This window comes from Bos javanicus, chromosome 3 (assembly GCF_032452875.1).
Source record: "Bos javanicus breed banteng chromosome 3, ARS-OSU_banteng_1.0, whole genome shotgun sequence".
In the NCBI taxonomy this organism is placed as follows: domain Eukaryota; kingdom Metazoa; phylum Chordata; class Mammalia; order Artiodactyla; family Bovidae; genus Bos; species Bos javanicus.
Genome location: NC_083870.1, coordinates 89,899,710 through 89,923,912, shown reverse-complemented (window position 1 = coordinate 89,923,912; position 24,203 = coordinate 89,899,710). Strand labels below are relative to the sequence as shown.

Below are 24,203 nucleotides of genomic sequence, written 5' to 3'. Positions count from 1 at the left end.
ATGTGTCCTCAGGTGTGTCTCACTCTCTCTGCACCCCAGTTTCCTCTGGGGGGGCTGTCATTGCTGAACTCTTCTTCCATTCACATCCTCATTTGTCTCCTCCCTCAAGGTCACCTCTCTGGGGCAGAGACAAAGAACACCCTTGCCCTTCCCTACATCCTGGAGGAAGACAGCAGCACACAAAAGAGCAACGGCTGGCTGAGCCACACCCCCCAGGAGAGGAAAACCAGGAAAGACTCTGCCTCATGTTTATGAAATTCACGAGCAGCTGCTTCCTCTGCTGCACCACAGCAATGGCGGCCTGGCCCTGCCCTGACCCCTCCCAGGGCCCCGTAATTTGCCATCTGTTGGAGGGTCAGGGAGGAGGTGGCCAGATAGGCAAGATGTCACCAGACAGGAAATGAACCTACTGTCTGTCACTTCATCCGGGTCCCTGGGTTACTCCAAGGGTGGGAATGCTGAGCCCAGCTGTAGAGTTCAAATTTTGGGAGGGGTGATTGTGTGTATGTGTGTGTGTTGGGGGAGGCGGGGGACAGTGAGCATGTGCCTGTGTTTGCCTTGGCCTGTCTGTGTATCCGTGGTTCTGAGAGCTGGTGACAGAAAGAGGATGGATGACAGTGTACAACTGGGTCTGACCATGTGCCTCTGTGCCATGCACCCGCATCCACATGTGTGAAGGTGTATATCAGTGCGCCTGCCCTTCGGACCCCATGCGTCTGTGTCTCCGTGTTGAGTCCACGATGCCGTGTAGGTTTTTTGTCTGTGATGGGCACCGTTGCCTCCCTCCTCTGGAAAGAGTTCAACTCCCAAGCAGTGGGGGAGGGAACCGAACCCTCTCCTGTTTGGCGTGTGATTTTTGTCTAGACACATCTTTTTGCTGTGACAGGACTTACTCTCAAGACCCAGGTCAAAGTGCTTGGCTGTCATAGCCTATTGCCCAAGGCTCCACAGTGGCTGAGCCCACAGTCTGGAGTGATGTGTTATAACCCTTGGGGACTTAAAGATATGCCGTGGCCCCCAGTAGAGGCCACCTACATGGACAATGCAGAGAGCAGTTCTGTCTGAGAAGGCAGGTCTCTCTGCATGTCTGCTCAGTCATGTCCAACTCTGCGACCCCATGGACTGCAGCCCCTCAAGCTCCTTTGTCCATGAAATTTTCTAGACACAAATACTGGAGTGGGTTGCCATGGTCATTTTCCAGGGGATCTTCCCGACCCAGGGATAGAACTCACATCTCCTGTGTCTCCTGCATTGGCAGGTGGATTCTTTACCACTGAGCCACCTGGGAAGCCCCAAGAAGGCAAATCCAGTACAGTTACTACAAAGCCCAAAGTTGGCTGAGCCTCGGAATCTCTGTGGGAGAAGGTCATGGAGCTAAAGGGCTTCCAAGATCAATTCACAGATGAGGAAACTAGGCTCAGGGAGGAAGTATCTTGCCGAAAGTCACAAGCTAACATTACTCATTCTTTAACCAATGCTTATCAAGCAGCTACTGTGTATCAGCCACAGCACTAGGCACTGAGAATGAACAACCAAGGGTTAAGCCATGGATTCTGCCATCAAGGTACCCATAAGGCTACTTGGGGAGACAGACATTTGAACAATCATGACAGAACCAGGCTGAATGTCATAGTGGAAAACATTCAAGGGGCCATGGCACCATTAGAAGAAAGTTAAGCAACTGTCTTCAGAAAAGGAAGAAGAGAAGATGTGGCAAACTAAACAATGCCACCCCCAACGATGCCCAGGTCCCTAATCCCCCGGACCTGCGAATACATATGTTACATGGCAAAATGGACTTTGCAGATGTGACTAAGTTAAGGATATCAAGATGGGAAGATGATGCTATATTATCCAAGTGGGCCCAATGTAATCACAGGGGCCCTCAAAAGAGGAAGGCAGGAGAGTCAGAAACACAGAAGATGTGCTGATGGGATCAGAGGCCAGAGAGCCTGAAAAAGAGATGAAGATGCTACGCTGCTGGTTATGAAGATGGAGGAAGTGACCACAAGCCAAAGAATGCAAGCAGCCTCTGGAAGCTGGAAATGTCAAGCAATCATTGGTATTTGAGACTCTCCCCAGATCTTCCAGAAGGAATGCAGCTCTGCAACATGTCAATTTTAGCCCAGTGAGATGCATTCTGGAATTCAGAACTCAAGAACTCTAAGAAAATTAATCTGTGTTGTTCTAAGCTACTAAGTTTGTGACAATTTGTTAGAGCAGGGACATGGGAAAGTAACACAGGTTTCATCAACGATGGAGTGAAACTGAAACTGTGCTCCATTAAAAGGGGACAGCTGTCTAAGACAGGACCTCAGGGTTCCGAAAAATCTGTTTCAAGTGCTATGCCTGGAGGTGAGGGGGTGTGAGAGGAGTGGGAGATGAGGTCTTACAAGAGGCTGGGATCTTCAGAGCTGGCCCTGCTGAACTGCCTGGAGTCGACCCTCTACCTTCTACCCTTTCTCTGTGTTACTTCATCCTTCCTAGTCCGTTTCCTCATCTCTTTAGTGAGGACAGTGAAGGGTGCAGGGTTTTCCGGGCACTGGAGATGATCAGTGTAAAGTGCTTGACACAGTAGCTGCACATGAGCTTTCCATGCTTGTTAGCAAATGTGATGCTTTTGTCACTGGGGGTGCATTTAAGCTTGGCTCAGGAGATTATTGGCAAGGGTGGGAAATGGCTTATACATTCCTTGGCCCCCTGTGAAGTGGCCTTGTACCTTACTGGGCTGCCTCTTCTTGGTCCTCCTAACCAGTCTCAGGTGATGCCCCTGTGTCAAGATCCATTCAAATCAGCCACATTCATGGGTGAGAAGAGAATATGGCTTTGGGATGTGCCTGGGCAGCCTTTTTTCTTGGGACCAAGTTCTGCTATGAGACACAGCAGGGCAGAGACCACAGGCTCCTGCCTAGGCTGCAAGCTACCTGGTACCACTCCAAGAAAGCACCTGATAAGTGGTGCGGCAAAACCTGTAAGGCAGATGCCTTTCATCCACCTTCCTGTCCCCTCTTCTTAGTTCCCCAGACCCATCTCCAGCTCATCCCGGTGTCCTGAGTTTTGTTTCTGTCTTCCTCATACTTCTTATGATGGAAAATGACACACTGCCTTCCTTTCCCCCAGTTGAGCATTCTCAAGCTCCTAAGCTGACCCCACATCTTGCTCTGGCCTCTTTGAGTAGCTTACGTGAAATGGCTCACTCGGTGCTGGAATCCTGAGCCAGTTAGGACCACGGGCTCCTGAGGACTAAGCTGGGAGTCAGGCGCTGGGAGAAAAATAATAAATATTGAGTCCCTACACTCGTGTGTTCAGAGCTGAGTGGGACAGGGAAAATGCTTGCAACCCTTTTCTAAGCCATCTTTACACTGTAAAACAGGCTAACAAACTGAAAGCAGCAACTGAAGCAGCCTAAAGGCTTGGGAAGGCCCCTGACACCCTTAAATTCTGCTCTTGAAGTAGCTGCATACGCTGGCTACCTTGGCTCAGGTGACCACGCCTCTTTGCCAATCCCAGAGGGCACAGCTTTGAGCATCCCCAGGAGCTCTCATCTTGGATGACCTGAGTCATCTCTCTGAGTCTCAGTTACCTCATCTGTAAAATGGCTATAGTCTCCAATGGCTTCATATGCCTTATAAGGAACCGATGAGTAAAGAATCTATAAGAGACCAACACAGAGTAGGTGCTTGACAAACGCTAGGACCAAATTCCTATCCAGTGCTCCAGCCTGCCAGAGCCAAACAGGATAAAAGTCAGACCCCTCATTTCCCTTCTCGAAAATAAATCCTGGTCCTCCCATACACTTTGTCCCATTGTACGTAGTACAACGTGCTCTATAAAAGACAGGAAGGCTATCAAGGACCCCCACCCCCGATCTTTCAATTTTTTTAATTGGGGGTGCAGGAGATTTTAATTAGGGCAGTGGCGCCAAAAAGGAAACACCACAGCAGGCCCCCGTGGGCCGACCTCCTGCCTCGAGTGAAGCTCAGACAGCACGGTCAGCAGAGGGTTACCCTGTCATGCAAACACCCATCCCCCGCTGTCACTTCACATTAAAGGGCCAGGCTGCAGAGAACAAGCTGCCCAGTGAAAGCCACTCTCATTAACGGTGTGCTCCCCCAATTTCTCTCCCTTCTGGCCTTGACTAGGAAAAAAAAAAACAAAAAAAACTAAAGAAAGTAAAGAATAAAGCCCGCAAAACAGCCAGTCCCTAGGCTAGGGTTCCCAGGTCAAGGCTGGCTGGCAGCTCAGATGCTACTTTCTCCGTGGTGCCCACTCTGATTGCCCCAACTCCATGCCCCTCTTCTCACCTTGTATGCCTGCTCAAGTGTCCTGGCCAGTCCCCATGATGGCCCCTCGTCCTACTGTAGTTCCTGTGCCTGGCCTGGCTATGAGCAACTGAACTGGGATTGCCTTGAAAGCAAGGACTGTGCCTTATCCATCCCCCTGCCTTCAAGAGAATGTTCTCAAGAAAAAGTGGATCAGCTCACAGATCCTTGCTTTGTTGATTACACACCCATTCACTTCGTCTGAGCTAGCATCCCTGAGAGGTGTTGGTGACATAAGGAGAATAACACATATATTGACTAGGATCCCTGTCCAGGAGGAAAGGTCTAAAGGGAGACACATGTTCACAGTTTCAACACAGAGTGATGAATATAGGAGACAAGGTGGTTAGTGCAGGGAGATACCAGGCTTCAGCCAGGCTGAGTACCCAGGAAAGGACCAGGGGCTAGTATAGATCTCTCTGCCTCATGATTCTTACCGGGAATGAACAAGGGTTAAAACTAACAATACGACCTGCACATATAGTACTCGAACACCCAGCCAGTACTGTTCTAGAACTCCTGCTGGACCGGGGTAAGTACCCCTTAGTACAGACCAGGAAAGCATGGTGTCAGAGGAGGTGCTCAGTCATGTTGGCTGAATAAGCCCCTCAAAGTTTCCAGCACAAAATTTAATGTTATACAGATTTTTTTTTTTAAGCTTCTCTTTTTGACTTTTAAAAACAGCTTGTTGCAGGCAAGAAAAGCAGAGATACCTGAAGACACAGAGGCTCAGAGGTAGAATGCCTCACCCCACCCTCACCAGGAGTCAGCGAGGAGGTGTGTGAAGGGGTAGCTCTGCCATATGGGGCAAATCAGAATGTGATCCATTCAAGACCATTCTCCAGGAAGCTCTGTGGTTTGATGTACAAAGCCCTCAGGCTAGGAGAGAGCTGAGCCTTCACCAAGCTCTCTCTCACCCAGCCAACACCGAGACAAGGATCTGACTAAGTCCAGTAAAGGTCATGGTGGTGGTGGTGGTGGTGGTTTAGCCGCTAAGTCATGTCCAACTCTTGAGACCCCATGGACTGTAGCCCGCCAGGCTCCTCTGTCCATGGGATTCTCCAGGCAAGAATCCTGGAGTGGGTTGCCATTTCCTTCTCCAGGGGATCTTCCCGAACCAGGAATCAAACCCAAGTCTCCTGCATTGCAGGCAGATTCTTTACTGACTGAGCTCCAAGGGAAGCCCAAGGTCACAGTAAGAAGGGTAAAAGTTTTCAAGAAACTGGGAAGTGCCTCTGAATAGTAAGTGATCACCAAAGCAGCATGTGAGCAACAGATGAGTCAGAGACCTAGACTCTTGACATATGACTTGGGACAAGTTTCTTCCCCTCCTGAACCCTAAATGCCCTCATGAATAGAGTAAGTGAGTAGGATACTATCTAAGATATCTTGCAATAGCAACTATGAGCCTAACCCTTCTGGAGAAGAGGATTTATAGAGTCTGGTGGATTAAAACTTCCATGGGGACTTCCCTGGAAGTCCACAGGTTAAGACTCCATGTTTCCAATGTAGGGGGCATAAGATCCCCCTTTATGTTGGGGAGATAAGATCCCACATGCCTTGTGGTGAAAAAATCCTATGCCTGTGGCAATAGTTATACAACTCTGTAAATATACCAAGAAGCATTGAATTATGCAAGTAAAGCAAGTGAATTGTATGGAAGGTAAGTTATAACTCAATAAAAATTTAAAAATAAAATAAAACTTCCAGGTTGGAAAGAAGCAGGAATTATCCTCAGTTCATTGAAAGAGGTCCTGGGGCAGGGTGGCTCCCTGGACACCAGGCAGAGAAGAAGATTGAGAGTGCCCTGGCTCTGATCACTGAACCAAAAACATTTAATGAGCAAGTTGTTCAGGACCCTGCTCATGTGCTGAGGACCAGAGGCTACTTACTATGCAGCAGGCCACCAGGGCTCCTTGAGCAAATCCTGCCAGGACATCGCTGGGATGGTGCTTGTGGTCAGACACACGGGACAGTCCTGTGTAAAAGGCCATCATGATCAGGGTGAACTGCAGAAGGGGCCGGAGCAGGCGGGCCCCTCGCCAAGTGAATCGGGCCTGCAGGTACAGCTGGAGGGAGGAGACAGAAAGAACAAACACTGAGTGACTGACCACTCACCTGCATTCTAATCCCAGGTCAATTCCCATGCATGGAATCATCTGCAAGAAAGAGCATTCAAATTGGACTTGACCTCAAGCCCATTTTTTAACTTAAGCCTTAGTTCCTCTACTAAAAACTAGGAAAAATGGAGCTTTTCTAGGGAGCTAAGCTAGAGAGAATTGAAGAAAAAAATCCAAGAGAATGGCCTTAGCACGCTGCCTGACATTCCATAAATGGGAGTTTCCTTTTCTCATTTTTTGATTGAAACCAATTAAAGAATACTAACCAGGGTTCATGGAGAAGGTAATGGCACCCCACTCCAGTACTCTTGCCTGGAAAATCCCATGGATGGAGGAGCCTGGTAGGCTGTAGTCCATGGGGTTGCTAAGAGTCGGACACGACTGAGCGACTTCCCTTTCACTTTTCACTTTCATGCATTGGAGAAGGAAATGGCAACCCACTCCAGTGTTCTTGCCTGGAGAATCCCAGGGATGGGGGAGCCTGGTGGGCTTCTGCCTACGGGGTCACACGGAGTCGGACATGACTGAAGCGACTTAGCAGGAGTAGCAGCAGCAACCAGGGTTCATAACAGTTTCTTTTTTATATTCAGTGACAGTTCATTCCATGCATTTGTGTATTTTCCTAGAGATTATGGCTATACAATTCCTTCACTTCCCACCTCTAAGAAGCATCATGGAAACTCATGCATGCTGATCAGGGGAGGTTATTATGACAATCACAAGGCAATGCTTCCGATTCAAATGAAAGCAACTCTAACAAAGAACAATTTCTAAGTCACCACCTGGAACTATGGATTTTGCATCACAACACGAGGAAACACATAAACCAACCAAACAATGCACGAGATCGTTCAAACAGAGGTTGACAGAGACTGGACTGGGTGGGGTAGAAGAGTAACCTGAAGGAAAATGGAAGAAGAAAAGCCACTCTGGCCGAGGCAAAGAAGTTGCAATGACGTCAACTGGGTATTGTCCCTTGAAGTTATCTTGCTGCAGTTTCCGTTCTAACCTCTGGGCACAACCTACTTCTCAGGTTCCTGTGGGAACTTGGGAAATGAAGGGGAAGAGGCAAGAGGACGAAGGGGAACTTCCGACACAAATCAAAGAAAGGCGCTGGGAGACCAGAGAAAGGGGAGGAGCTCGGAGGGGCGGGCCGGCGGCCTAAAGATAGACCTGGGGCAGCGGCAAGGGAGTGATTCTGCCCTTCCTGAGACAAATGGACACCTTCCTCAGGGTGGTCAGGAAAGAAAAGCCAGCAGCAAACCTGAGAGACAGAAGAGTGGAAGATTCCAGAATCATTCTTGCCCATGTAGAAAGAATGCCTAAAACTGACTCCTCAACTACTTGGAAGACAATTTCAAAAAACCCAGACCTGGAAAACAGCAGGCAACTTTATAATCATTATGAAATTACATAAATATATTTTGGGGAAATCTAAGAACAACAGATAAAAAATTTAAAAAGACAGTGTACTGATGTTGTTGGCTGCTAAGCAAGTGATAAAACCCAGTCATTTTTCAAATATTAAAAATACCCCATTAAATATCAAAAAGAAGTAAAGCAATTATATGCCAATTTAAAAAATTTTAAAAAATCTAAAAGAAGAGGTAAAATCATCATAATAGCCCAGCTGATGATATAAGTAGAAGTTAGCTCACCAAGAACTGCATAGAGCCAGGATGAAACAAAGGACATGGAAGACAATTTGAATAGACAGAATTTTTATTTTTAAGAACACTCATTTATAAGAACCCTCAACTTATAAACTCAAAAGATAATACGTAAATTTGATCAGATTCCTAGGAACATCCTAAAAAGGTTTAGAGAAAAAACTTTAAAAAATTATTATCAAATTAACCTAAAAGGTCAAATAAGTAAATACACTCACATACACACACACAAATAGATCAGTACATAAGCCAGGCACCATGCTAAGTGCTAAGCACACAGAAATGAGAAGTTATCATTCCTCCCCTACGAGAGGCAATATATGAAATATATTAAATATAGATGAATATATGCAAACAGGTTTAAGTGCACTTATGGATTTTATAGACCTATGAAAGAAGCTGGGGTACCAGGGTCAGTTACTAAGGGGTAGGCATACTTGATTTGAATCCTAAAGATACATAAGTATTAAAAGCAGAGACATTACTTTGCCAACAAAAGTCCATCTAGTCAAGGCTATGGTTTTTCCTGCGGTCATGTATGGATGTGAGAGTTGGACTGTGAAGAAGGCTGAGCACTGAAGAATTGATGCTTTTGAACTGTGGTGTTGGAGAAGACTCTTGAGAATCCCTTGGACTCCAAGGAGATCCAACTAGTCCATTCTAAAGGAGATCAGCCCTGGGTGTTCTTTGGAAGGAATGATGCTAAAGCTGAAATTCCAGTACTTTGGCCACCACCTCATGCTAAGAGTTGACTCATTGGAAAAGACCCTGATGCTGGGAGGGATTGGGGGCAGGAGGAAAAGGGGACGACAGAGGATGAGATGGCTGGATGGCATCACCAACTCGATGGGCGTGAGTTTGAGTGAACTCTGGGAGTTGGTGATGGACAGGGAGGCCTGGCATGCTGTAATTCATGGGATCACAAAGATTCAGAAATGACTGAGCAACTGAACTGAGCTAAACTGAAGGGGATGTATTGAGAAGTGTGTATCCTAGGCAGCTCAGTGGCTTAGAAGCCAACAGTCAGAGCTGCAAAGAACTTCTGGAGGTTCAGTAATAACAGAAAAGTGTATATACGACCAGTGGGAGTGTGAGGGTGTCAGGGTGTGAGACACAGGGCTACAGAGGCAAGCAGGGGCAATTCATGACGGAGGTTGCATGTCAAAGGAATGTGGCCTCTATTTAGGTAAGTCTTTCTTTCCCAAACCATACTTCATGGAACATTCCAAAGGTCTTTTTTTAAAAAAGGTTGAAAACCAATACAATATTGTAAAGTAATTAGCCTCCAATTAAAATAAATGAATTTATATTTTTTAAAAAAAGAAAAAAAAAGGTTGATAAATACTAAATCCTTATTTTTATCACTTATAAGACTTATTATTTTTATAGAGTATCTATCTATTGAATCCCAACCAGGAAATATTACTGTTAGCCATGGTGAAAAAATCAAATTTTTTTAAGTAAGAGACTCAGTACCCCCCCTAAAATAATGTGCAGGTCAAAGGCCACTCCCTCATTTCTAGTGAAATAACCCAACAAACAGCAGATTCTGCAATCATGAGTCAAAGGAATCTCTTTCTTTTGAGAGTGAGAATGGGAATGATGTTGGTAGCCCCAACTCAGTCTGGTCCTTAAGACAACGGCAAGTTCAGGGAAGAAGGACTAGTCCATATCCAGCGTGACCACCATGGTCCAGCCTTCCTCCAGCCAGTCTTGGCAAGGAACAGGGATGAAGGGGGAACAGGGTAGCTGAAATGGCACAGGTTTTCATCAGATAAACCTCACTGAGCCTCACTTTTCTCCCATGTAAAATAAATTTAACAACTGCCTTATAGGCTGTAGCACAGATTGGTGATAAATGCCTGGCACCAGGTACTGCTCCAAGAAACAGATGATTTTACTCTGTAACCACTTTTCTTTTCCTTAATTTGGACCTGATAACCTCAAGATTTTCTCATTTCTCTCAACTTAAAAATCTATAGGTCCTCAGAAAATGATTGTTCAAAATCTTCCAAGTCTCCCTGCCCTCCTCCATGTAGCCTTTAAGTCACCGGCCCTGGAGATGGAGATGGAGCAGAGGAAGGGCAGGTTTCCCAGCTGGACAAGGCACACATCTCCCCATCCACCGACTCAGATACTGAAGGCTAGAGCTTAATACAAGAAAAGAACAAATATGTGAGAGGAACTTAAGGAGGGAGGAAGAGACGTGTCGTCAGAATAGCTTCAGGAAGGGAGTGCTTAGGAAGGAGGAGGGGGCCACCATGGGGCTAGAGTCCCTTTGGGAGGCAGTCCCAGGTGGGGCAGTTGATAAAGAATCTGCCTGTCAATGCAGGAGACATTGGTTCGATCCCTGGGTCGGGAAGATCCCCTTGGGAAGGAAATGGCAGCCCATTCCAGTATTATTGCCTAGAAAATTCCATGAACAGAGGAACCTGGTGGGCTACAGGCCCTGGGATTGCAAAGAGTTGGACATAACTGAGCATACACACACACAGACATGGAATTAGTGGGCAGATGGAAGCTTGTTCCCCTACATCCACTGGTAACTAGTACCTTTATTGAGAAATGTCTCGAGATCTCAGGATCAAGCCTGGTGTCCGCAGCTGGGGCACAGCAGTAATTAAGTGAATTCTGGGGTGAGATTACCCTGATTTCTGGAGAAGGAAACGGCAACTCACTCCAGAAATGCCAAGGACAAAGGAGCCTGGCGGGCTACAGTTCATGGGGTCACAAGAGAGTCAGACATGACTTAGCATCACAGGCCCCTATTTCAGTCCCTTACTAACTTCTCTAAGCCTCAGTCTCCTTCTCCATGAAACAGGAAGGACAGGATCTTCCTCTCAGGGTTGCCAGCATCAAATGAGACATCACAGGACCCTGCCTGGCAGAAGACAGGGACTGAAGGCATTCTTTAGAAATCAACACCACCCATTCGCCTTGATAGATGAGACTGACTCAAATGACTGTAGTTGATTTCACCAAAATAAGTGAATCACTAAAGAAAAAGATTGTGCAATGACCTTTAGCCCAGTGACTACTTCAGAAATGAGAAGTCAGCTGAGGGCAGCAGGCTTTGAGGTTGATCAAAGAATCTGATAACACCCTCTATCCCACCCCAATCTAAGTGCTGAATGGATTGGATTTTGCCAGTTCAGAGCCCAGTTCATATGAGCCACTCATTCCAGGACCAGAGGCTCAGGCCCCCTCAGAATCCGTGAGTACATTCTGGAGTGCCCTGCTCCTTGGGAAATCTGACATGGGAATGCCATGTGGGTCAGGAGGCTCCATACTCCATAGGGGCAGGTAGCCCTTATCCAGGAGACAGAGTCAAACATACCGGCCACAAGGATGTAATCCCCTGTTATGGGCCAAAGAGCATGGAGCCTTTCCAAGAATCAAAACTCCTGCAGGGGCTTCAGCGAAGTCCCAGGCTCCCTGAAAAGGGTGATTTAGAAAGAGGTGAGCAGAACTGGACAAAACCAGAAAGCCTAAATCAGCTTGACCTCTCCTGCGGGTCAGCAACCCCAAGGTCCTGAGTTCTCTGTCTTTATTTCCCCAACGGTGTTAAGGCCTCTGGGCTCAGAGAACCCACTTCCTGGGCATCAGTGTGATGCCACAGAAAGTGCCTAACTTGCAAACAGAACAACTGGATTTGAATCTTTTTTTTGCTACATACCAGCTGTCTGACCTGGACAAAGCACTCCACTTCTCTGAATTTCTGCTTTCCCATATGTAACATAAGGAGATTTTTTTTTTCATTTAAAAAAATGTTGTAAGCATCAGTTCTGTCCAAAACTCTGAAAGACACAGACACGAATAAAACAAATTCCTTCACACACACACAAAAGAATATAATCTTTCCATCTTTTCCTGGGGCTAAGATTGTTCTTCCAATTGCTAAAATAAAACTGCTGATTGTAGATATGGAAAATACAGTAGAAAAGTATATATCTGCCCCCGACCTCAATGTACAGGAAAAGTCCCCAGCACACAGAACTCACTCCAGAAATGGAGCTCTCTTCTTTCTGGTCCGAGCTTCCAAACTGTGGTCCTGTGGAATTCCAACAAAACCTCCTTAGAAAAGTCTGGCTGAGTTCAGGCTGGCTCGGGGCTGAAGCAGCAAGTCAGACCTGGGTGAGTCTCACTGCTTCTTGCTAAGTCATTTGTGTTTCATTACATGATTTGCATACGGGTGAAACAGGTCTGTACTGTCCTCTGGCTTCATTTCCATTGCTCTTGGGAGCTCTCTGCTAGGCGTGAGAAGGAGGCTTTTGTCCTTCCTCTGTCCCTGCCCACTCTCTTCCTGGAAGTCTGTCTAGATCACTGACATCCACAGGGAGAAACTTTCTCCCTTCTCCCATCTCCTCCATAGCTCATACTTGACTCTGGTTCACAGAGCTGGTGAGTCTACATGGTACAGAACTGGGAAGTTATTCAACTATATTCAGGACAAAGAGGAGTTATTAGTTGACTTTTCTCCTCCTTGAGAAGGAAAGAGGTCTTGCTCTCTGTCACTATCAGGGGGAGAAAAAGAAATTACCAGTTTGCTCAGCATTTAGACACTGAGCAAGGGGCCTTAAATTACATTCCCTACAATTGTTACAACCATCCTGGTAGGTAGACACCATTGTGCCCATTTTACAGTTGAAGAGATCAAGGCCAAAGAGGCCATGCCACCTGCTCAAGGTAACAGTGGATCATGATTGACACTGAGTAAGAGCGGCCTCTTTTAGGTCCATGCTCTAACCACAGAACCACCTGGCTTTCCTTAGGGAATGAGTGCTCTGCAAGCCAAGTATTGGTCTTCTGTATTGGATTTCTGTCTCTGGAGAAGCAATCTGAGGGGACTACACAGATGTCATGGACTAAAGGACAAACTGAATGGGACATTTAGAACTTCAGGCTCCTCTAGCTCACCTGTCACACCTCTTAAGTGTGCATGTCTGAAAACACAGATGTATAGCTTTCGTAAGAGCTAGAGTAGAGGAGTCTCTGACCTGATCTTAAGTTCAGCAGAGCCTGTGAATTGACTCAGCATGCCTCAGAGCCCTCTCCTCTGACCTCCAAACCCTCAGTCCACCCCAATCAGAGAACTCAGCCAGCTGCTTTGCAACTATTTACTTTTCAAGCTTTCCTCACAAAATGTGAGCTCTCTTGGTGTCCCCAGCTGTTGGCACAGAACATGTACTCAGAAAATGCTGGATGGATGGATGAAGCAGAGAGGAAGAAGAGGAAAAACATCTGGTCCAGTGGTTTCTTTATTCCCCCGTGGAAACAACAATCTTGTTCCTGGCAGGGGTTTCACCAGACACTCCCAGGATCTGTGGGCATGTCTCGTGGACATACCAGACCCCACTGCTCTGGGATTCTAAACATGTTGAACAAAACCTCAATGACTAAGAACCACAGGATGGAGAACATGGCTGTCAGAGCATAGCCACTTCCCTGTTTCCTTGGTACCCAACAAACCCTCTGACACCAATTCTCATGGGTACCACAGTGAAGAGCCCACAGGTAAATACTTCAGAGGCAGCAAAGTCCTTCCCTACATCACATGGGCCCTTCATGATCTATAAGTCAGTGATGAGGAGGTGAACAAAATTTTGATTGGAATGGAAAGCAGAATGGCCTGGAAGTGTCAGAAGATACAGGAGTCATCCATCCATCCATTCATCTAACATTCACTGCATACTTAACTGTCAGACACTACTTGGGTCCATTCGTTCATTCATTCATCAAGCATTTGTTGCATTCTTAATTGTCAGACAGTTTTTGGGGAAGTGAGAGACTTCAATAAATCAAAAGACAAAATCCTCTACTCCACAAAGCTTGTAATATATCTAGTGGAGATACACAAAGCCTGTTTCAGATGGTGAGAAACTGGGGGGAAAAATAAGGCTGCAAAGGAAGCTAGGGAGCATAAGATGGGACAGCCAGGAAAGGCTTCTCTGACAGTGTCCCGAGGAAGTGGAAGGGCAAGGTGCAGATTCCTGGGAGAGGAACTCAGCAGTCCAGGAAAGGCCTCACTTGAACTTGCTGTTGCCTGATCTGAGCAACAGAAGGAGGAGCCAGGGCTGATGCTCACGGGGTCTTCTCAGCTCTCAGTGTACCTTCCATGGTCTACTTCCTATCAGCCATCAAAGCCATGCTCAACTGAACATGTGCAGACCCCATACCACTGTCCTCATGTCCTTCTAACCTCCCACCATCAAGAGACTACCCTACAGGGCACCCTCTTTGGCTTCTACCCGCCTCTGCAGTTTAGCGAGTCTCCATAATAAACTATAGACCCCTGTCCCTCCTGCACCATGGACCAGCCTATCGTCATTGTCCATCTGCTCCTCTAGACTGAACTCCCTGAGGGCCATGACCATGCCCTGCCCGTCACTACGTTCCCACCTCTAGCCTGGGGCTTGCATGTGCGTATGCTAAGTTGCTTCAGTCATGTCCGATTCTTTGTGACTCCATAAACTGTAGCCCCAATAGGCTTCTCTGTCAATTGGATTCTCCAGGCAAGAATACTGGAGTGGGTTGCCATTTCCTCCTCTAGGGAAACTTTCTGACCCAGGGATCAAACCTGCATCTCTTATGTCTCCTGGATTGGCAGCCTGGTTCTTTACCACTAGCTCCACCTGGGAAGCAATTCCTCACTAAACTGGTGCTGAATGAAGAATGTTGAAAGCATAGGTGAGTTCCTTGAGGGCAGGGCCCAGGGCTGATTAATCTAGTAGCCCCAGAAGGCAGCAGCGTGCCTGGTACAACAGAGGTAATTCCAGATATGCTATGTGAATTGGTGCCCCCTTCCCTCCCCCAACTGTGTTGGCATTTTATCCAGATAGCCAGGTCATCCTCAGTCCCTGACCATGGAGGTTCAGGGCCAATCCAGATGTGGTCCTCTGGAGTTTAGACCAGGGCTCAAGGGTAGGGAGCACCATTTAGGTTTATATATGCTGTGGGATTTCTCTGATTTGTATCTGCATTAATCTCTGGCAAGCCTTAACCTCATCCTTAAGCTTCTGTACCCAGAGATAATTTGGTGTTTGGAGCTATGGTTTTTCCAAGCTATCCATTTTACAAATCAAAACCTAATACAGAGCACCCTCCAAAGCCATGGGAAGCTCTAGATGGCAGCCTGGCAAAGGGATGGCTGGTGTTCTGGTCCGCCGCTCTCTGAACTCCATGGAAATCGGGACAAAATTGTCTCTGCCTGCTTTCCATCTTCCCTTTCAACACCTAATCCAAACTTCTTTTAAAAACAACCACAAGGGACTGAGAAATCAATTAGACAGTAGACACCATCTAATTCCACTCTGACATTTGGTAGCTGGTGAAAGCAGAGCCTAGAGAAGAAAAGTGGCACCAACTTCCAAAAACAGACATGATTGTCTCCACTTGACAGAAGAGTACACGGAGGTTCGAAACCTAAGAAACCAACTCACAGTTCCATAGCTAGTAATTAGCATGTCCAGAATCTCCCAGGTCTGTTTGACTCTAAAGGCAAACACTGGCAATGCCATACTCAGCCAGTCCAAATGGGAATATTCCTAAGGCTCCAAGGAAGCTGGAGCCCAGGTTGCCTGAACAAAATCCCACAGGGCTCTGGGGGCTGCCAGAATCTGAAGCTCAACATAAAAGCTGCGGGAGGAGCTTCTCTGATGGACTGCAGTATCTTCTACTTCCCCAGACAGGCAGCAAAGTGTTCTTCAAACTTCCTTTGAAGGCTTTGCAAATTGGACTTTCAAAGGGTTGAGATTTCTGTGTAACATCACATAAAAAGGAGCCATGGTGAAGGACACTGTCCTCCCCACTTCTCAGCTCTTACTTTCAGAGGTTATTTTAAGACAAGATAATCTTAGAGCTAAAAAGAGAGCCCTGAGTTTGCACATTGTATATGTGGGTGCCTGTGAATTGTGAATATGTGTGTGCAGGTGCTCCAAAGAGTGTGTCAAAATATGCTGCAGAGATGAAGAATTAAAGAGGTTCTTTTCTTTCTTCCTCTCTCTTTCTTTCTAGCCACTATAGTTTTTTCCTCCCTTGAAGATGTAAATAAACACTGAGTCACAATCCACGCCTTACCCAACACCCCCGTAGAGCACTCTTGCTATAATCATAGCTGCCAGGAGGTGATGGGCAGTGGGGGTAAGGCGGCATCTCACCCATTAGAGCAGATCTGAGAAAAGCAGGTCGCCTTCAAGTGACATTGGGATTAGGGCTGGAGCTTGTATCTTAAGTTTATCCTGCAGAGGTTTGATTTTTTTTATCACATAGCACCATGAAAAGAACATACAACAAGGCTCGGGTCATGAAGACCAGCCTTCAAATACCTTTCCTGCCTCTTAAATTCAGATTTGTTTGTTTCTGTGTCTGAAACTGAACACAAAACACATCTCGCTGGGTTACTGAGAGACTCTCAGAGTCATAGCATGAGCACGACACAGTGCCTGGCACACAGAAGGCACCAGAAACCTGTCAGCACCTGTACTTTACAAAACAGTGAAATTACATTTTGTAAAATTGCTTCCAGACCTGGGTAAAATACAAATGCAGTAGGAAATGAAATATCATTGTTAAACTGTCCTTCCTCAGAGCAAAGCAGAAACAAAAACAACAGAAAAATAAAGTATGGTGGGAAGTGCTATCCATGAATTTTAAAAATCCTTGTTTAATGCTTTTAGAGGTTGGGGCCCACCTTGTAGCTCTGTATCCTAGGTAACGGGAAGCCTGGAGGCCTCCAGACTTGGAAAGGACTGGGGGGAAAAAACAAAACAAAAAAACCTCTCTGTTGTTTCTTCCAACTCTTAATTATGTTTTTTAAATATGAAAGCAAAATGCTCTTTTTCCAAACAACTTTATGCTCCTCTGAGCTATGTCTGACCTCTCAGCGCCTTCTCACTCTGAACTCCATCAAAGCAGCCAAAAGCAGGAAGTGCCTTGGCATAGGAACCTCATTTCAAGGGGAGAGGAAAGGCAGGGGGACCATATTTAACTGACAAACAGAAACAGACCAGCAGCTGTCTGTCTCTGTGGCAGCCGGAGGGGAGTAGGGCGCTTCACCTGCACCAACCGTCCCAGCATCTCCAGGAAGCATGGCCATGGCAAGGCCAACATGGGGCCTCAGACGGGTCCACCACTAGCTGAAGGCCCTCCAACACACTGTGATCCTCTCTGGGCCTTGCTCTCTAGGTCTGAGCACTGGGGCTGAGGATTTCCTACTTCACTCTGTTATTACGAGGTCACCTGTGCTCATGGATGCAGAAGGATTCTGCAAAACTCAAAATCAGTCTGCAGGCAGATAATAACAGTTAAAGCCTAAATCAGAAGACGATGGAGGAGGACACGGCATGGAGAACATTATGAGGAATTTGATCAGAAGGCATGGACTTGAGCGATAGTTCTGGTGTCTATGTGAATTTTGGCACTTTGCTTGAATTGTCTGAACCTTATTTAGTGATCCTTTCCCACAGTAGAGATAATATTACTTATAACAAAGTCCCTGGAAGGATCAACTGAGTTAATGGATTTTCAGAAAATGGTGCTTGTTACCACAAAATGTTATACAAGTGTCTTTATCACTTAATCATTCCAAAATGGGTGCTCAATCCTTATCAAGCAGCCATGGTAAATATTATTTTTATTTGAAAAACGGGAAAAATCTGGAAAGTGAAATGACTTCTGCTAACGCAGTGGCAGGGCTCAGAATAGAAACTAATTCTTCTAGCCAACCTCTTTTTCAAAGATTCCTCAGTGAAGTCTGCCCCTAACCATTACAAGGGCTGTATGTACAGATGAGATTTAAGCTGGGGTTGGACTTCATTGGAATCAGAGACAAAGTACTTACCACCAAATACAGCATAGTGTACATGGAGAAGGAGGCATGGCCAGAGAAGAAGGACTTCCTGCAAGAGCAAGAGATGGCTGTGTAAGGGCCATATTCATACCCCCACTACATGCTGGTCTGTCTGTCTTCCCTCCCGGGACTGTGACCCTCGGAGTAGCACTTGCTCATTGCTGCATCCGTGGTCGTGCTTTGGACACCTTGCCCAGGACGTAGCAAGCACCCGTGAATGAACAAATAAATGAAAGAAAAAACAGATGAATGAATGGACTTACAAAGCTCCACTGTAATTGTTTTTACCATCTGTCAGCTATTTGACCATGAGTTCCTTAGGAATGGGGACTTTGCCTTATTCATCCATCTGAATCAGGGCCCCAGCACTGAGCGTGGTACTAAGTAAGTACTCACTGATCTGCCTGCAGCAAAGGCGTGCACCCAGTGCCACGGGGGTGGAGTCTCACCTGGCTTCCTGGACTTTGCTGTCTTCACCTCTGCATCTGTAGTTTTGAACATAGCCCACGGAGCAGTTGATTTGACTGAAATCAGGGTTGCAGACATTCAAGAAGTGAGGACGCAGGCGCCCTATGGAGACCTTGGCAATGTCTGTGAAGGACTGGCTGATGGCGCAGCCGAAGAGGAAGCAGCCCACCTGCTTGTAGAGGGCTGCCACGTAGGGATTCTGAATCGTCGAGCGGGACTTCTCCTTCAGGTAATAGATGCGGTAGAATTCCCCTGTGATGATCTGAAAGACAACGGAGAGGGAAGTGAGGCGGCATCAGGATCCATCAACAAAAGTGAGGCTGTAAGGATATTCAGTGACATAAGAAGATATTCAGTACATAGCTATAGGTTATAATCTAGAAAAATCCCAATTTTCTATTCAAGAAGTATATAAGACACCAATGTTCGTGGGAGAAAAGATTGAAATACTAACACAGTCATTTTTTCCTTATATAAAAAGTCATACATGGTCATATAGGACCTTTGTAGGAAGAAATATATGTAATCAAATACGGTCATATGTAAATATATAAAATATATATTAATATATATATTAAGATATAGATATCTCTCTGTGTGTGTGTGTATTGGGTTGGCCAAACAGGGTTTTTCCATTATGGAAAAACCTGAATGAACTTTTTGGCCAAACTGATACACACACACACACACACATTACCAAAGAGAGAGACAAATAAGGACTTAGCTATCGAGGAACCAAAATCATGATTAAGGGTGGCCATGGTGGCGCTAGTGGTAAAGAACCAGACTGCCAATGCAGGAGACATAAGAGGCATGGGTTCGATCCCTGGGTTGGGAAGATCGCCTGGAGAAGAAAATGGCAGCCCACTCCAGTATCCTCACCTGGAGAATCCCATGGACAGAGGAGCCAGGGCTATAGTCCATAGGCTTGCACAGAGTTGCACACACCTGAAGTGACTCAGCACAGCATGGCAAGATGTCAGAGGGTCTGAGCAAATCTCCAGATTCTAGGACTGGGGGTCACGAATCACCAACCACGATCAAACCCTACACAGGGCCTTCGCCTGTACCACACTGGGCCCTGGCTGAGGTTTCTTCGGGAAAGGGTGAATGCTCCCTGACTTGGTTTTGGGTTTGAATCCAGGCTCTGTCACCTACCTGGTGTCCGTCTAAAATAACTTGAGCCTCTACAGAGGTAGTCAGAAACGTGGCAAGTGCTGGAAATGCCCTGGGTCACAGAAAGGGATTCTTTCATTTTGCTCTTAAGAAGTAGGGCGTGATGAGAAGAGTACTGGCCTACAAACCAAGAAACTTTTACACAAGGCCCTTCAGAGTTTGTGAATTCCCAAGGGTGCCTGCATTGTCTCCTCCATCCTGAAAGACAGTGAGCAAGTCTGGGTTTTCATATCCTTCCTCCATCCCACTGTGTCTACTCTTTAATGTTTAGGGGAGGGAGATTCATAACTTCTTTAAAAAGAAAAAAAAAAAGAGCCAGCAACTATTGATTATGAACAGCATGTCAGTATTTATTTTTTATATACTTTATGACACCCCCTCAACTACCAGGAGATAGATTGAGACTCAGAGAGGAAAAGCACTCTAACTGAAGCTGCCTGATTCTACATGCAGGTAAAGAATGGTGGGGGCTTGGGGCAGGGAAGCGGGTCAGCTGACTCTCTGTAAGGTAGACACCTTAAATGCCTACACAGCTGAGGATAAGTTCTGCGCTGGTGATACACCACCCCTCAGCCTGCTGTCCTTGACTTAACTCCACAGCACAGCCCTGGCCACTTCCTGGTCACAACCACAGTGCCGGGACAACGATGTTCAACTCATCACTCACCACAAAGTCCCTTTCACACTTCCTCACAGGGAAGGCTGATGAGCCACACTTGCCCTTTCAGGGAACAGAGAGCATGTTCACAGCCACAAGGGAAGCAATAGACTGACACATCCGGGCACTCTTCTCATGGTCTTCCCTCATTCTTTTTTAGCTGGGGAAGGCATCCAGGCTGGGCGTCTGATCCAAGTCCAGGGCTCCCAAGTCTGGAGGGGAGGATGGCCATGAAATGCCAGCTGGGCCCAGGGGCAAGCAGGTGCAGTCGTGAGAACAGCTACCAGTGCTGCTAACATTTATACAGTGATCCTGTGTTTATAAATGCTGGTGATTTCTCAGTGCCACCCTTTGGTTTCCTGGATCATATTGAATTTCCGAGATCATATGATTCCCTTAGAGAGATGGTCAATGGCCAGCCCCGTCTGGCATCCTGGCTTAGCCATTCTCTGGGAGAGCAGCAGGACTATCAGCTGAATGAATCAGTGAATGAAGGAGCAAGATGGTGGTCCACACGGTTGTTTTTATTGCAAAATTGGAAATGTCCTCTAAACATTACCAAGAGTCCTCTGACAACATGCTGCAGAGATTAAAATCTGAGAAGCCTAGCTAGTCATAAATGAAAGGGTCCATTATATATGGGAGAAACTGAAGTTCAAATTAACTCACATCTAAAGATTAGACCCAGGTGTTCTAATTCTCCACCCAGCATTCTTTCCTACCATTCATGGTCTAATTCCCCTTTTGAACCTGTTTATACTTTTACCCTGTGTAACCTTATGGGCTAACATGTTCCAGATGTTTATTACCACCATCATGTTCTCTCTTCCTTCTTCTTCTTTTTTTATAAATCATGCTCACTTGACTTTAGACATGGGGGGAGAAGCACTAAACTAGGAGTCAAGGGGCCAGAGTTCGAGTCCCTACTCACTGAGTGATCTGGGACAAGTCAGCTTCTCCATTTGCAAAATGAAGGCACTAGACTCCGTGATTAATTCCTTCATAACTGCAGTGACATTTATTCCCAGTTTTCCTGTGCTCCCTTCACCAGTAGCCTCTCATCAAAGCAAAGATAATAAGCAGCAGGAAAGGAAACTTACTTGTGAGATGACACAAGCCAAGAACAGAATCAAGACCCCATGCATAATTCCTGCCCTAGGATGGCTTCTGAGTTCCTTGAACCATCCACTGAAACAGATTAAGAAACTGTTTCTAAATGGGCATGTCTTGGGTGTGATTCCAATTTGATACTGAAAAAGAACACGTGGGTTCCCACTGCAGATCAGCATCTCTTACATCATTTTATGGTTGATTAATCCCAGGGGAGTCAGCTCTCTGCTTCAGTCATCTCAGGGAGAAAGGGTTTGGTTACACCCCAAGGACAATCTTTAGCTCTCACATCCTTCATTCTGAAACTTCAGTTTTCAATGCCACAGTTTTGCAAATAGCAAGCTGCTAAGTAAAATGCTTCCTCCTCTCACAGGAAGATAATGATATAAAGAGAACATCTGATGGCCCCTCAAATTCCCAATAACAACTCTAGTAATACTAGCAATCTTTTATATTTCTTTTGCAACTTACAGTTGCATTTAATCTGCAACCTGTAAGGACAATATACCCAGTTTACTGGTGGGAATACTAAGGCACTGAGAAATAGTGACTTATCTGAAGGATTTGAGGCTAGAAAGCTGACAGTTAAAAGTAGAGCCCAGATATTCCAACTCTCAAGTTCAAAGACCCACAAAAGACTACATCAAGATCGTTTTATTATTTCTGTTATTAAAAACAATTTCCACTATAGAATAGCAACTGTGTATTTTCAAGGACAGGATCAGGCTGAAGCCATTTAGCAGACATATGACTCCAGGACCACATGGCTTCTGGGGCAGCCCTGACAGATCTTGGAGTTAATGAGCAACAAATTATGTATTTTCTCCATCCCCTTGTACAGAAGGGTCGGGGAGTCGACAATACAGCCATAAATCATCATTATGAACTGGCCAGGTTTGGCTTCTTGTAATCCTAACCCTTAAAAGACCATTTAATGAAATTCGGGCTGCCCAAATACCTCACTTCTGCAGAAGAGACGAAGGCTTAAATTGTTCTCCGACACGTTACACACCTAACTCTGGAGTTCCAGATTTACTGCTTTCGGACTTTATTCATTACTCGCAATGTTTTTATTCCCGGGTAATAAAATAAGCTCTTCCCTCCCACCCCCTCCCCCTACAAAGGGTCTGTCCCCACTCGCACTCTGGCCCCTGGAGCCCTCATTTCTGCTTCAGTCAGCAAAGTTGTGATATGTAAATTTCACAGCTGAGAAAAATGCCTTCAATGTCGATCCCTTTCTGAAACAGCAAGCAACAGATTCTGGGGGTGATGGCAGGCTGCCAGGCAAGCAGAGAATTCTCCCCTACCTGCCTTTTAAAGCACTTGGCACAAAATCTGGAAACTAATAAAGTGGGAAAGCATTGCAATTAAGCTATGAGGGGACAGAAAGGGATCAATCAGTCCTCGCCAGAGAATGGCTGAGTTTGAGGGAAGTTGGCTCCAACTCTTAAGACAGCTCCTCTTCCTGTCTTTTCTGGTATACAAGAGCTCAACTGCCCACATATTCACAAATATTGAGCTGCTCTGGAGAGGAAATTTGGAAAAACATTAGGAGAGACATTTTGGAAAGGAGAGATTACACAGTGATGAAAGAAGCACTGACTTTTGGAGCCAGAAAAATCTTGATCTGCATATCCCATCTCTTACCATGAACCTAGAGAAGTGACTTCACCTCTCTGGGCTTAGGTCTCCTTGTCTATGAAATAAGAGTAATATGTTGACAAGTACACACTGCTATATTTAAAACAACCAACAAGGACATACTGTATAGCAACAGGAGTTCTGCTCAATATTCTATAATAAGCTAAATGAGAAAAGAGTTTGAAAAAGAACTGATATGTGTATATGTATAACTGGATCACTTTTCGGTACATCTGAAACTAACGCAACACTGTTAATCAACTATACTCCAATATAAAACAAAAATTTTAAAGGGAAAAAAAGAAATTAAAAATTTAAAAAGGACTAAAATCTACCTGGCAAGATTGCCAGGGGAATCAAGAAGATGATATATCAAATATCTGGCACCTAGCGGAAAAGCTCTGCAAACAATAATGGTTTTTTTTTTTTCCTTCCCTTGGAAAAAAAGAAACAAAAAATTAACACAGGCATACCATTTTATTGCACTTTGCAGATACTGTTGTGGTTGCTGGTTTTTACAAATTGAAGGTTTGTGACCACCCTGTATCAAGCAAGTCTATTGGCTTTTATTCCCCCCCGACCCCCGACAGCATTTGCTCACTTCATGTCTATGTGTACTATGTTTTGAAATTTGTAATACTTTCAATATTTCTAATTTTTCATTGTTATTATATTTGTTACAATCAATGATCAGTGGTCATTTTTTAGCAATAAAGTATTTTTTAATTCAGGCATAAACATTGTTTCTTAGACATAATGCAATTGCACACTTAACAGATTACAGTTTAGTGTAAACGTAACTTTTACATGCCCTGGGAAACCAAAAACCCATGACTCACTTTATTGTAATATTCGCTTTATTGCAATGATCTGAAATGGAACGTGCAATAGCTCCAGGAAATGTCTATACTTGTATAAAACATCTTTTCCAAAATAGTTCTAAGAGATCCCTGGAAAAGAACATATCACACTAAAGAATTTGGAAGTACCACCTCTCCAGGGTAGAACCAGAAAAATATGAGTATGGAGATGTTGGGTTTTGACCATTTCACCTAGGATGTCTTTTTCAGGGGAACAAAGCAGAAAGAAAGTCTAAATTCCAGGCAGCAAGGGCTACCCTACTGCATTGTTCGTGTTATTTGTAACAGTCCACTATATAGATTATCCCAAGAAAAGCAAGGCTTTTGCACA

The 24,203-nt window shown here is 45.5% G+C and overlaps 1 protein-coding gene across 2 annotated transcripts in view; it reads right to left on the bottom strand.

The window, feature by feature from the left end:
* Window positions 1-24,203, bottom strand: part of PLPP3 (phospholipid phosphatase 3) — an 89,401-nt gene that overhangs the window by 9,810 nt on the left and 55,388 nt on the right. Inside the window, exons 3-5 of one of the 2 annotated variants that reach the window (XM_061411812.1) lie at window positions 18,409-18,689; window positions 17,951-18,008; window positions 6,215-6,391 (exon numbers count right to left, since the gene is read on the bottom strand). In XM_061411812.1, the coding sequence (XP_061267796.1) occupies window positions 6,215-6,391; window positions 17,951-18,008; window positions 18,409-18,689 (516 nt within the window). The remainder of the gene's footprint in view (window positions 1-6,214; window positions 6,392-17,950; window positions 18,009-18,408; window positions 18,690-24,203) is intronic. The other variant, XM_061411813.1, reaches the window with a different exon arrangement.